Consider the following 12,727-nt stretch of genomic DNA (forward strand, 5'->3'; position numbering starts at 1 on the left):
CAGCGTTCCGATCTCTGCTTTCTCTTGTAGTGCGAGAGAGCCATTTCAGCTGCCCCCCGCACCTCGCTTCCTTCCTACGGGATTGAGGTAGGCGCCGCGGGCGATGAAAGACGATCTGGGGAGAATAACGGTACGCTTTCGCCGGGTAAATCCCCACGAAACCTCCCGCCTCCCCGGCACGCTTGCCTGCTCCCCCTGAGATCGGGATTAGTGCGGTCCGTTTAACGGCCTACCGTCCGGTCCCTCGAGCCCACCGGCATTGGATGATGACATCACCGCTGCATCGGAGAGCGTAACAGCAGTGTCGGATGCGGATAACTCGCCTGGGCCGCCACCTTCAGGTCTCCGCCCAGTCTGAGCCTGACGCACGGAGGTCTGCTATGCTTCCCCGGGCTTAATTTGTTCCGCGGGCATGTGCGCCGCTCACATTCACATTGGGTTGGGGCACCGTGTGCAACGGGCACGCAGCCGCAGGCCGGTGGAACCGAGGCCCGCTGCGTTGGCACATCAACTGCCTAGAGCTGCTGGCTGTTTTCCTTGCCCTGAGGAAGTTTCTCCCGTTAATTCGGGGTAAGCACGTCCTAGTCAGGACAGACAGCACCACGGTCGTAGCCTACATAAATCGCCAAGGCGGAGTACGCTCCCTCCACATGTCGTCTCCTCCTTTGGAGTCAGCAGCGACTCAAGTCACTGCGCGCCACTTACAATCCCCGGCAAACTCAATGTGACAGTGGACGCGCTGTCAAGACAAAGCTTGCCCGGCGAAGAGTGGAGGCTCCACCCCGGTCGGTCCAGCTGATTTGGGACCAGTTCGGCAAGGCCCAGGTAGACCTGTTTGCCTCCCAAGAAACCTCCCACTGCCCGCTCTGGTATGCCCGGACAGAGGCTCCCCTCAGGGCAGATGCTTTGGCACACAGCTGGCCCGCGGGGCCGCGCAAGTACGCATTTCCCCCAGTGAGCCTTCTTGCACAGGTGCTATGCAAGGTCAGGGAGGACGAAGAGCAGGTCATTCTGGTGGCCCCCTACTGGCCCACCCGGACTTGGTTCTCGGACCTCACGCTCCTCACGACAGCCCCTCCCTGGCGAATTCCCCTGAGGAAGGACCTCTTTCTCAGGGACGGGGCACGCTCTGGCACCCGCACCCAGACCTCTGGAACCTCCACGTCTGGCCCCTGGACGGGATGCGGAAGATCTAGCCAGCCTACCATTGACCGTCATAGATACTATCAACCAAGCCAGAGCCCCCTCTACCAGGCATCTTTACGCCCTAAAGTGCCGTCTGTTCGCAGACTGGTGTTCTTCCCGAGTTGAAGACCCACAGAAGTGCGCGGTTAGGTCAGTGCTCGTGTTTCTACAGGAGAGGCTGGAGAGGAGGCTGTCCCCCTCCACCCTCAAGGTGTATGTCGCCGCCATTGCGGCTCACCAGGACACGGTAGACGGCAAGTCTCTTGGTAAGCACGACTTAATTGTCAGGTTCCTAAAAGGTGCCCGGAGGCTGACTCCCTCCCGGCCTAACCTGTTTCCCTCCTGGGATCTCTCGATCGTCCTCACGGCCTCAGAGACCCTTCGAGCTGCTAGATTCAGCTGGACTCAGGGCCCTCTCTCAAGACCGCCCTGCTGATCGCTGCCTCCATCAAGAGGGTCGGGGACCTGCAAGTGTTCTCTGTTAGCGACACTTGCCTGGAGTTCGGTCCGGCAGACACATACGTGATCCTAAGACCGCGACCGGGCTATGTGCCCAAGGTTCCTACCACACCCTTCAGAGATCAGGTAGTAAACCTGCAAGCGCTGCCCCGGGAGGAGGCAGACCCAGCCCTTTCGTTGCTGTGTCCAGTACGTGCTTTGCGTATCTATCTGGACCGCACACAGAGCACTAGACGCTCTGAGCAGCTCTTTGTCTGCTTTGGGGGACAACGGAAAGGGAACGCTGTCTCCAAACAGAGGCTTGCCCACTGGGTTGTCGACGCCATTTCATTGGCTTATCACACCCAGGCCGTGCCCCCCCTGCGGGTCCGAGCTCACTCCACCAGGGGTGTTGCGTCCTCGAGGGCACTGGCCAGAGGCACCTCCCTAGCAGACATCTGCAGAGCAGCAGCTGGGCAACACCTAACACTTTTTCGAGATTCTACAATCTCCGAGTTGAGTCAGTATCGTCCCGTGTTTTCTCAGGTCCGAGCCCGTAGAACTCGGTAACACGCTGACGTTCTGGCCGGGTGAATCGCTTGCGCCTAGTGCCCTTTCCCTCAGCCAAGATAAAATAGTGCACCTCCGTTCCCAGGAGACCCCATCTTCGGGTCGCTGGTTGACTCCTCCCTAGCCCTTTTGGGTCCGCAGTTCAGCGGAGGAACTCACCAACCCAAGCCACTATGGCTACCCAAAGGCTACCCTGTACTGGAATAGGTGCTCCACAGGTAAGGCCTCCTGCTCGGACTCCCCCTGTGTGTAATTCCGCAGTACTGTCCCCTCACGAGCGGACCCCCGTGTCTCCCTTAGGCAGTTACAGCTGCCTCGGTCGCCGTGCTGTATGCTTCCCCCCTCTACGAGGCTGGATCTACCACCGCACCAACTTTTCCACATAGGTCCTAATGGGCCATGTGATGTATTTGCCACTCTTTGCCTCCCCTGCCGGGTAGTGTTGTAGATTTTTGCCTTAATCTATGAAGAATCACTCTCAAATTCTTAGGTTTTGATTTCAGAATATTAGACTTTATTGCAACCAATAAAGCCGAGTCGGCCTGCAGAGCAACTAACTAACTCTGGGTTTCAATCACATAAATACATTTTCTCAAACAAGGTTGGGCTTATCCTTTTTTTAAACATGCATTATCTATCATCCTCAGACTCTGGTCTGACCATATTAGGAAGTAACAGAACCACCTTTGGAAGGGACATATTCTCCCAGCAGTCATGGGAGCCCCCTACGTAATGCTTACTCTGCACACCTTCAAATGTCACACATATATGGAACACACATTCCTAAGGCCTTCATGCACATACAGTAAACTATATGTTTGCCTGTCAGATATAACTGTGGTACAAATTAACAATGTTTACATTGATTATACCTAATAAAATCTCCTACAGTAGGTGTGGCCTCCGCAGGGTCTTCTCCTCCTGAAAGAAGGGCTAAGACCCCCTTCCCTCAATGCGTGTAAGGGCCCCGGCCGTAGTTGCTCTATGCGAGAAACATAGAGAGAAAAGAGGCCCAGCCAGGCTGGCCCGTTCCCAGGTTGGCGGCCAGCACCTTGTTCCCCCCTTCAGGGTAACGAAAATGATTCTGATGGCTTGAATGGGGCATTGGGGAAGGGTACGTGCAGTCTGATACAGTTGGTCCTCCTGCACGTAAGAATACCTGCTCGCTCCTGTATCAGCAGTTCACATACACGGCTCAGCGCATGGCACTTTTATAAGTGGACCCATAGTGTCGCTTCTCTGACACAACGTGGAGAGAGCGACAGAAGGGGAACGTCTAGGTTACGTATGTAACCTACGTTCCCCAATGGAGGGAACAAGACGTTGTGTCTTCCCCGCCACGTCGCCGAGCCGAGCCAGTGTTGTGACCGGACCATTTCTGGCTCATCAGAAAAGTCCCGAATGAACTCCCGTATTTGCGCCGCTTAAATAGCCGTATGTCCGGGGGCGGGACATGCAAATACCGGCTGCCAACTTCTCATTGGCCTTTTTTCAGAGGTGAATGTCGGTGCTCAAGAGAGACCCCCTAGTGTCGCTTCTCTGACACAACGTCTCATTCCCTCCATTGGGGAACGGAGGTTACATACGTAACCTAGATGGTTTTTTTTTGTGAAAAAAAAAAGAATTTGTATATTATTATTATTTTTTAATTGGGTTAAATATGGCTACGACATTTTCTTGATGTTTCATGAGAATCACTCACCCTTATGTTGTTCTAAAGCCGTATTACTTTGTCCCTTATGACTTGTTAGGATACAGTTTGTTATGCAGAAAGTTAGCCTAAGTCATCATTCACTTTCAATGCATCTTTTTTACATACAGTGAAAATGAACGTTACTAAGGCGGATATTTGGTTTAACATTTCCTTTTGTGTTCCATGGAATAAAAAATGTAAAACAGATTTGGAACAACATGAGGGTAAGTAAATGATGACAGAATAAAAAATGTTGGGTGAACTATTCTTTTAAACCACTGCGGTAAAAAATATATAACCAAACAATATATAGTATATACCGTACCTCACTTATTGACTAGTCAGATGTTGGACGTCTAGAACATGACCATCATGACCCATCCATAGTCTGTTGATAAAGGGGGCAATACAGCCATATAGAGATTAAATGATAGGGTTAAACTGTCAAGACAAGTGGACAAGGGGGATGCCCTTTTAGCCTCTGGATCCCACTGTAGTCAGCATAAAGAATGAGATGGAGAAGGAGGGAGAGATGGGCCCACACTGCGGCCAGCAACAGCAGCACAGCTCTGCAAAATATCCCACAATCCCCAAGGGCTCTGCAGTGTGGTGTTGCTATGACGACACGTTTCCTCTTCGCAAACTGGAACGATTGATAGCGGGTGAGAAAAAGAGATGCAGAGGAAGAAGTGATTAGTAGAGAGCTGTGTTAAAGCAGTAGTGCGCCTTCATTGGCCAACGACAAACCGAGGCAAGAATAAAGAACAAAAGAGAGGGGGTCACACACTGTTTTAGACACACTCTAGGTTGTAGGCAAACAAATGCACTCTGTTAACACTCTCTCGCAGTGAAGGTAAAATTTTGCTTTTGGCTGTACAAATAACCCCCTTGGATAGGCTTGTCTCAAGTATATCACACTGCAGGCTCCATTAGTTCTTGACAAGGCAAAATTATGAATGTTCACTATGTACAAGCTGTTCTTTAAAACCATGTGTGTATTTATTCTGTTTAAAGGAATAGATCAAGCAATAATGAAAATTCTGTCAGCATTTACTAACCCTCTTGTTGTTCCAAACATTGACTTTTGTTTCTTTCGTGGAACACAAAAATTAGATGTTTTGCAACGCAACTCTTTCCACACAACAAAAACAAGTGATGACCAAAAGCAACTGTCAAGCCCCAAACAAGTCAAAAAAGCACCATTAAAGTATTCTAAATAACATTTTACATTTTACATTTACACATTTGGCAGACGCTTTTATTCAAAGCGACTTACAGAGCCCTTATTACAGGGACAATCCCCCCGGAGCAACCTGGAGTTAAGTGCCTTGCTCAAGGACACAATGGTGGTGGCTGTGGGGATCAAACCGACAACCTTCTGATAACAGTTTAGTGCTTTAGCGCGCTACGCCACCACTACTCCAAAATATATATAAATAACACATGAATTATGACATGTCTTCTAAAGACATAAGATAGCTTTATGTGAGAAACAGACTGATATTTAAGCTATTATTCACTGAAAAGCTTCCCCTCTGCTATAACTCTCATTCACACTCATTCACTTTCAAAGATTGAGCTTCAAAACATGATGCACCAGGTTTGATTGACTTAAATAACAATCACTGGTTTATTGGAATGTATTGAATTGAATGCAAGTACAAATGAGATTTGAGAGATTTTGTGTTCCATCAAAGAAAGACAGTCTTATGGGGTTGGAAGTGTGAGTAAATTTAAGAATTTAAATTTTTTGAGTGAACTACCTTTAAGTGAATTTCCACTATCCCTTTAAGTTTTTGAGATTGTATGTGAAGCCTCTGAAAACAAATCAATTGATGAGCTGCTGAAACATATTTGTGTCATATGAACATGTGAGACAGTGTGACTTTTGAAGGTGTCTGAATGTATTTACACACATCAAACAAAAATAAATTTAAAAAAAACTGCAAAGATACTATCCAGAATATTGTCAAAAATAGACATGGAAAGAGAATACTGAAACCCACAGTAGAGCACAACGCTGCCCCTTATGGACAGATATTAAACTGCACTCATGCTTCATTACTCTCAAGAATGTTTTGGTTGGCTGACAGTGGAAAGCACAGAAGAAAAAAAAACAATACAACATTAATGAGACCACTCACAATTTCTGAATACTGAATTCTGAATTTTTTCGGAATCTTTTTTCTTTCTCTCATTCTCTGTTTTGCAGTTATCCGGCTGTCTGTGATTTCCTACAGAATAATAACTTGTTATCAGTCATTCGAGCGCACGAAGCACAAGATGCAGGGTATGTCTGTCTGTCTGTCTATCTATCTATCTATCACAACCTAAATATTTAAATAATCAAAAAGGTTTTTATTCTCTCTCTTTTCATAGGTACCGGATGTACAGGAAGAGTCAGACCACCGGCTTCCCTTCTCTAATTACCATTTTCTCTGCACCAAACTACCTTGATGTTTACAATAACAAAGGTGAGTTTGGTCACCTGGCAATCCTGGCTTTTCCTGACAGTGAAATGTGTGTGAGGTAGAGAAAAACTGAACATTTTGATGAGAACAGAGTGCGAGATGAGAGTGTGGGCAGGACCATCAACTTGACTGACTCCATCCATGTTGACTCCATCCATGTTGTCCGCTGGTGGAACAGGGTCAACCTCTCAGCGCTACCTGTGAAAATGCATGTTCAAACACATACACAATTGATAAACCGGACATTCTGATGTACATCACACATTTTTCTTCAGACAGATCCTTTAGCTTGAGTGTTGTCATATAATTATATATTGCATGTCTCTCTGGAATACTTGATTCTGATTGGTCAGTCGTGGCATTCTACGTTCAGATATGTTTGTTTAATGACCACTAAACTGTACATTTGACAGTTGTCCCTGGAAACCAATCTCTATACACTGTAGTTTCATTTCACTTGGCGGAGTGACCATAATCCCTTACATAAACATGCTATTTTAGCAAACCAACTTTCTTTTATTCCATAAACCTGTATGTACTGGAGACACAATTAAGACAATAGTTCCACCTGGTTTGCTTCAGTCAATTAGAAAACAGCCCCAGCGGCTCAGGGAGTCATGCTCTCTTGAGAATATTTCTCATATTATTGATTTGAGCATACTCAAATGTTGAAGGCTTATTAACGCTTATTATTCACTTCCTCAGCTGCCGTTCTCAAGTATGAAAACAATGTAATGAACATCCGGCAGTTCAACTGCTCCCCTCACCCTTACTGGCTGCCAAATTTCATGGACGTCTTCACCTGGTCGCTGCCGTTTGTGGGGGAGAAGGGTACGAAAGGCTAATACACTTAAACTATCATGGTGTCTATCATGTCTCTGTCCCTGTCTTAATGAAATAGTACTGCTAAAAATGAAAATTGTCATTATTTACTCTCCTTATGTTGTTCCAAACGTATATGCTGTCAGTCAACACAAAGGAGAATCTTTATACATCTCCTGCCATACAACAACGGTTCATAGAAACCACAGCGGTCAAGCTCCAAAAAAAATGTATTGTAGCAAATTCTTGCATCCAGATTTGAAAATGGTATGTCAATGTTGTTGACGGCAAACAACATGGTTCTCGCATATATAGCATGCCGAGACCTGAGAGTGACTGCTGTGTGCATTTCCCATTTCCCTTTTTGATATGTAACTAATAGCGCTTAATAAATTAGATAGAATATAGGAATGCATTTACTAATGTTATATAACAAAACATTTCTATTAAAATGAAGTGAAATGACCCACAGATGTGTTATTGTTGAAAGTTATTCAAAATAACTAACATGTTAATGTCCTGAAAAACACTATGTGTACATCATGTTTATCAGGGCTCTTATGCGTGAAGTATTTTTAAAGACTTTTTAAAGTGGCATATCAAACGAAACTAGTGAATTGTAACTACTAGTAACTACTCATTACACACAAACAGGTTTCAATGAAAACATTTAAAGAGGTTTCTTACCAGAGGCACATTTGTTGGCTCTGCGCCCGTAGAAACGCTTCACGTAAATGGACGTCATGTTGTAGTGTCACGTGACTGGACGTGCCAGAAGTTTAACGCTTAAGTGACAGTCTAGAGTCTTGTGAACAATATTCAGTCAGTTTAAATTAATTAAAATTATGTGTTACATATAGCAAAGTCAAAATACAACGTCCACGCATGAGGATGTGGGGTCGCACGAGGATAGTTACTGAACATGACACACTGTTTTTTAATACTGAACACAAATGGGACTAGACGCCTTGTGAAATGTATCTAATTAGCTGTCAAGCTCCAAACAGCTAGCATCTAGTTTGTGTCCATAAGGCATACAATGATGGCAAAACAGCATTGATTCCCACAGATATAGTAACTGAACATGACACACACAATGTTTTATTGCTAAATGCTAATGTGGGCTAGAGTCGCGGTCAAGATTCTCTGTGAATAATGACTTCAAATTACATTTTGTAACCTATTGTATGACTTCAGAAGACTTTAAATAAAGTGCTTAAGTTGTATGGACTGTTTTGTGATACAGTGGTTGGCCTATATTATGTTGATTTTGTCATTTCTGGAGCTTGACAGATGGAGTCACTATGAACTGCCATTGTATAGCAAGAGTTGCACAAAAATACTTAAAAATTGTCTTATTTCATGTTCCATAAAAAAATAAAAAATAAAATACGAGGTTGGAATAACATTTTTATTTTTGAAAAGTATGTCTTTAATCTTCAAAAACTGCACACACGCTGATAGATCATTTAAGATGCATTCTACTTTATTTGAAATATTCAGTGTTTGTTGCTTGCAAAAACTTTTCCAAGCAAAACCAATCAAAAATAACGTAAAAAAAAGCTTTTGCGAAATGGTTGCAGAGTACTTTTACATTTACATTAAAGGTGCTGTAAGCGATTTTTGCCATTCTACTTCAACAAGACTGAGCCATTGGACTAGCCACACCGCCCCTCTTTCCATAACCCTGCACTCCATAGATATCATATTTATCAGAGTTATATTGAGACAGGTTAAAAACAACAGCAGCAAAATAGCGCCCTCAACTGACAACTGTGAGAACAGCATGGCTTAATAATGGCAGTAAGTCTCTATAATTTGCTACAACTACAACCCTATGAAAATGTGCTAAAATGATTGACAGGTTGAAAGTGTCATTGTCTGCAGTCCGTGACACATTTTTGTTTGCTGTTTACAGAGTCTATATCTGTCACAGAGACCGTCGAGATATCTCACGACACTTATTTCAGTAATATCTCTCAGAGAGTAGGAAAATATTTTTGCACACCTTTCTAGGATAAAATCGCTTACAGCACCTTTAACAGCATTTGTGCTAGTAAAAAAAGTAGAATGTCTAATGTTTTCAACTAAATGTCTGTTGATTTGTATGTTCAGTGCTTGACTGTCTCTGTTGTCCCCGCAGTCACAGAGATGCTGGTAAATGTGTTGAGCATCTGCTCTGACGATGAGCTGATGAATGACGAAGAAGAGATCTTTGATGGTGAGACATCCCCTTCTCTCGTTCCCATTACCGTGTTTTTTGGCCTTTGGTTACGCAACTATTGCATAAAAAAGATAAACATGATTTATGAGTTCCCACATGAAACATGATTAGGATTTCTCTACACAACTGGCCTTCATTTGACATCAAGTACATCCTGAATGATGACTCATTGGTTCTTTCTGTATATTTCCAGTTGTGCTTTTGAGGTCCTGCAATTGTTGTGATACTGTGTTCATAATGGCACTCAAGTTTCATCTATGCACTCATTTCAACTATATTCTGCTAACCACTGAAATAATTGCAGCCAACACAATATATGTATTTTTGTTTGTCCCTTTATTAAAAAAAGTATCTGCTAAGATCGTAAATGGTAATCAAAATATAAAAGACTAAATGTGGAAGATTCCGAAGGTGTTCAGCTTATGGTCATACAGTCCGAAACAACTTTATTTCCACCCACAGCCAATGCTGCAGCTGCTCGGAAAGAGGTGATTAGGAACAAGATTCGTGCCATTGGGAAGATGGCCAAGATGTTCTCAGTGCTCAGGTACGAGAGGGGCTTCTTCCGGCTGAGTCATTCAGTCTGCGGTCAGCTGGGTCACATGCTTTTGAAAGCGTTCTTGAGTCTTGAATATGATAGATAGAGGAGCTGTCTAATGCACTAGTTTATATAACATATTTTACATTTCTATTCTGAATAAAGCGGAAAAAGATTTGTTTGAAGATTTTTTGTGTCTAATTCAATGACAGTCAGACAATATTCTGGTTTCAATACAAGTTAAGCTCAATCGACAGTATTTGTGGCATAAATGTTGATTACTACAAAAATGTATCCACACTGTATCAAAAGTATACAAGCCACAAGTCATAAACAATATGCCTGTTAGCATGATTTTAGTGTGATAAAATTGCTTACTAACGTTCTGTGTTAAGTTATATAAATTTTGCAACTTTGTTGCCATGACGGTGTAACACCCCAAGCCCTATAAGGACTGTGTGGCAGGGTGAGCAAGAGACAGACACGGTGGGTGTGGCACCAAGCCTTGGAGAGGCATTTATTGGAAATAATAATAAATATAAAATGTCCAAAAGGGGTAGTCCAGGGGGGAATAGTGTACATAATAAAGGGGAAATCTGGCATCCTCGCGGTGAATGGGGCTTGGTGAAAGGGCGGGGTAGTATCCATAGGATAGCCTAGGCACGAGCTGGGTCGATCAGCCGGACGTCTACGGCGCGAGGAAAGGCGGCGTCACTGGCGGCCTGTCTTCTCAGGCCCGTGGCAAGCGTGAGGGGAAGGTGGCCCAGCATCTAGCCTGTCGACGGCAACATGAGTGCTTCACCCTCGGCGACTCATCAACGCGTCCGAGGAACGGGTCCGCCGGCACACCATCTCGTCCAGCTGCGGACCCTCCCAGCTCTGGTCCTGGGTGTGCGAGGATGCCAGTGTGTGCACACATGGAGATTTGTAGCCGGCTCCCAGCAGGCATTTACAGCTTAAATGATACACAAGTTTTAACAGAAGTTATTTAAGTGGTTTTATAAAATTGTAAGTTTTACATGTCAGCCTGTAATTCCTCCAAAATTTGCCCCATTCCCTTCCATTGTAAGATCCTCACTGTAACCTTGACTTTTGCTTTTTTAAAGAAAAGGTGGGAGAAGTTCAAATTCACTTTTGTGGTAATCAACATTATGCAACAAATATTGTCAATTGAGCTTAACTATTCAACCGGAATATTCATTTTAGTGTCCAAATGCATGTTCAGAGTGTAAATAATTTTTGTGAACTGTATAAGTGTATAAGTGATGTGTGTGTTGTTTTTGTGACATTATTTCTCATGGTTATATCCTGTCCCTGCAGAGAGGAGAGTGAGAACGTGTTGACACTAAAAGGCCTGACCCCAACCGGTATGCTACCCAGTGGGGTGCTGTCCGGAGGCAAGCAGACTCTACAGAGTGGTGAGCACACAACTTAATACAGGACATGTTGCTCTCTTGGTTAATTTTTTAATGTTTTTACTGCTTTAATGTCCCTATACCCCACTCTATCTGTAATGTCTGTCACCGATGCCATTTACACCTGGTATTTACATTTGCCCCTGGTGATCCGATCACAGGTGGTCAGCGATAAATACAAGCATAAATGCTTTTGTGATTAAATTACTCAAACCACATTGGAAGGTATACAGAAATACATATGACCACATCACATTTGTAGTGTAAGTGATAATCTATCCCAAACAACATAACAGGACAGCCTTCTCACCTGTCAATCATCCCTTGCGCTAAAATAAAGGTTTTAAACTTTGCTGGTTATGTATGTCTTTAAAAGAAAGCAACCATCCAATCACAAAAAAATTGGACATACATAGTAATGCTTAGGACTTCACAGACTATCTGTGTTTGCCTGATATCAGCATGCAATGTGATAATGATAATAATATGAAACAAACACATCCAAGTAGTTAAATTAGTACAGGTATTCAACCAAATAAAAACTTGAACAATCACGTTTGTGGTGAGATTTTATTTTTCATTTGGAACAAACTTTTCTTTTTTTGTTGTTTTTTTAATCATGTAGAAAAACTTTGATGTAATGAGTTATATACGTATGCTACAAAACAGAGACCCTTTCCCCTTTAATGTATGAAGTGGTCAAAGGAGACACATTCAAGTCGGCATGAAACGGAAGTTGCAACCAACTTTATTTCAGTATTGTGACATATTTCCAAGTGAAACAGCTTATCGAACAAGAACATTTTTTAGGGTGGGGACTTGAGTTTATCCATCTTCTGTTGATTGGATTGTGAAAAGTGGGAGTTACAAACCAGGGTGAAGGCAGATCTGAATGCGAGTTTGCAGTCGACACAGACACACCCCTTCCACCGTACTGCTTGAGCCAGAGCTGGTTACCAGGGAAATTGAGCTACGATCACAACAAACCGATAATAGCTTAGCACGTTTTTTGCTTATGGGGTGGCTGTAGACGTTGAGAAACGAGCGAGTGAAAATCACAACATTTAAAAGTTTTGAATCGCAATACACTAAATATGAAGGGAGAAAATCACAATCATTGTTATGAAAGAAGATGCAATAAATGTGAATGATGACTGAGGCTGTCAGTCCCTAAAATGTTTTGTTCTACTAAAGAAACAAAGTAATACAAGTTTGAAACAGCAGGAGACTGATGAAAACATTTACATTTTGGGAAAACTATCTTTAAATCCTGGTGTAAACAGGGCCTTTGTCTATTCCACCTGTCTCTCCATCTGTATCTTTCTGTATCCTCTGACAAACTCCAGGCTTTGGGGTGCTTCTCTTTCAGTT

At 43.6% G+C, this 12,727-nt stretch overlaps 1 protein-coding gene across 1 annotated transcript in view; it reads left to right on the plus strand.

Annotated features, from left to right (window-relative positions):
* ppp3ca (protein phosphatase 3, catalytic subunit, alpha isozyme) overlaps window positions 1–12,727 on the plus strand; it is an 81,806-nt gene that overhangs the window by 60,490 nt on the left and 8,589 nt on the right. Inside the window, exons 7-12 of the mRNA XM_052104208.1 lie at window positions 6,099–6,176; window positions 6,266–6,360; window positions 7,063–7,188; window positions 9,323–9,400; window positions 9,866–9,950; window positions 11,262–11,359. Of these exons, the coding sequence (XP_051960168.1) occupies window positions 6,099–6,176; window positions 6,266–6,360; window positions 7,063–7,188; window positions 9,323–9,400; window positions 9,866–9,950; window positions 11,262–11,359 (560 nt within the window). The remainder of the gene's footprint in view (window positions 1–6,098; window positions 6,177–6,265; window positions 6,361–7,062; window positions 7,189–9,322; window positions 9,401–9,865; window positions 9,951–11,261; window positions 11,360–12,727) is intronic.

This window comes from Xyrauchen texanus, chromosome 34 (genome assembly GCF_025860055.1).
Source record: "Xyrauchen texanus isolate HMW12.3.18 chromosome 34, RBS_HiC_50CHRs, whole genome shotgun sequence".
NCBI lineage: Eukaryota > Metazoa > Chordata > Actinopteri > Cypriniformes > Catostomidae > Xyrauchen > Xyrauchen texanus.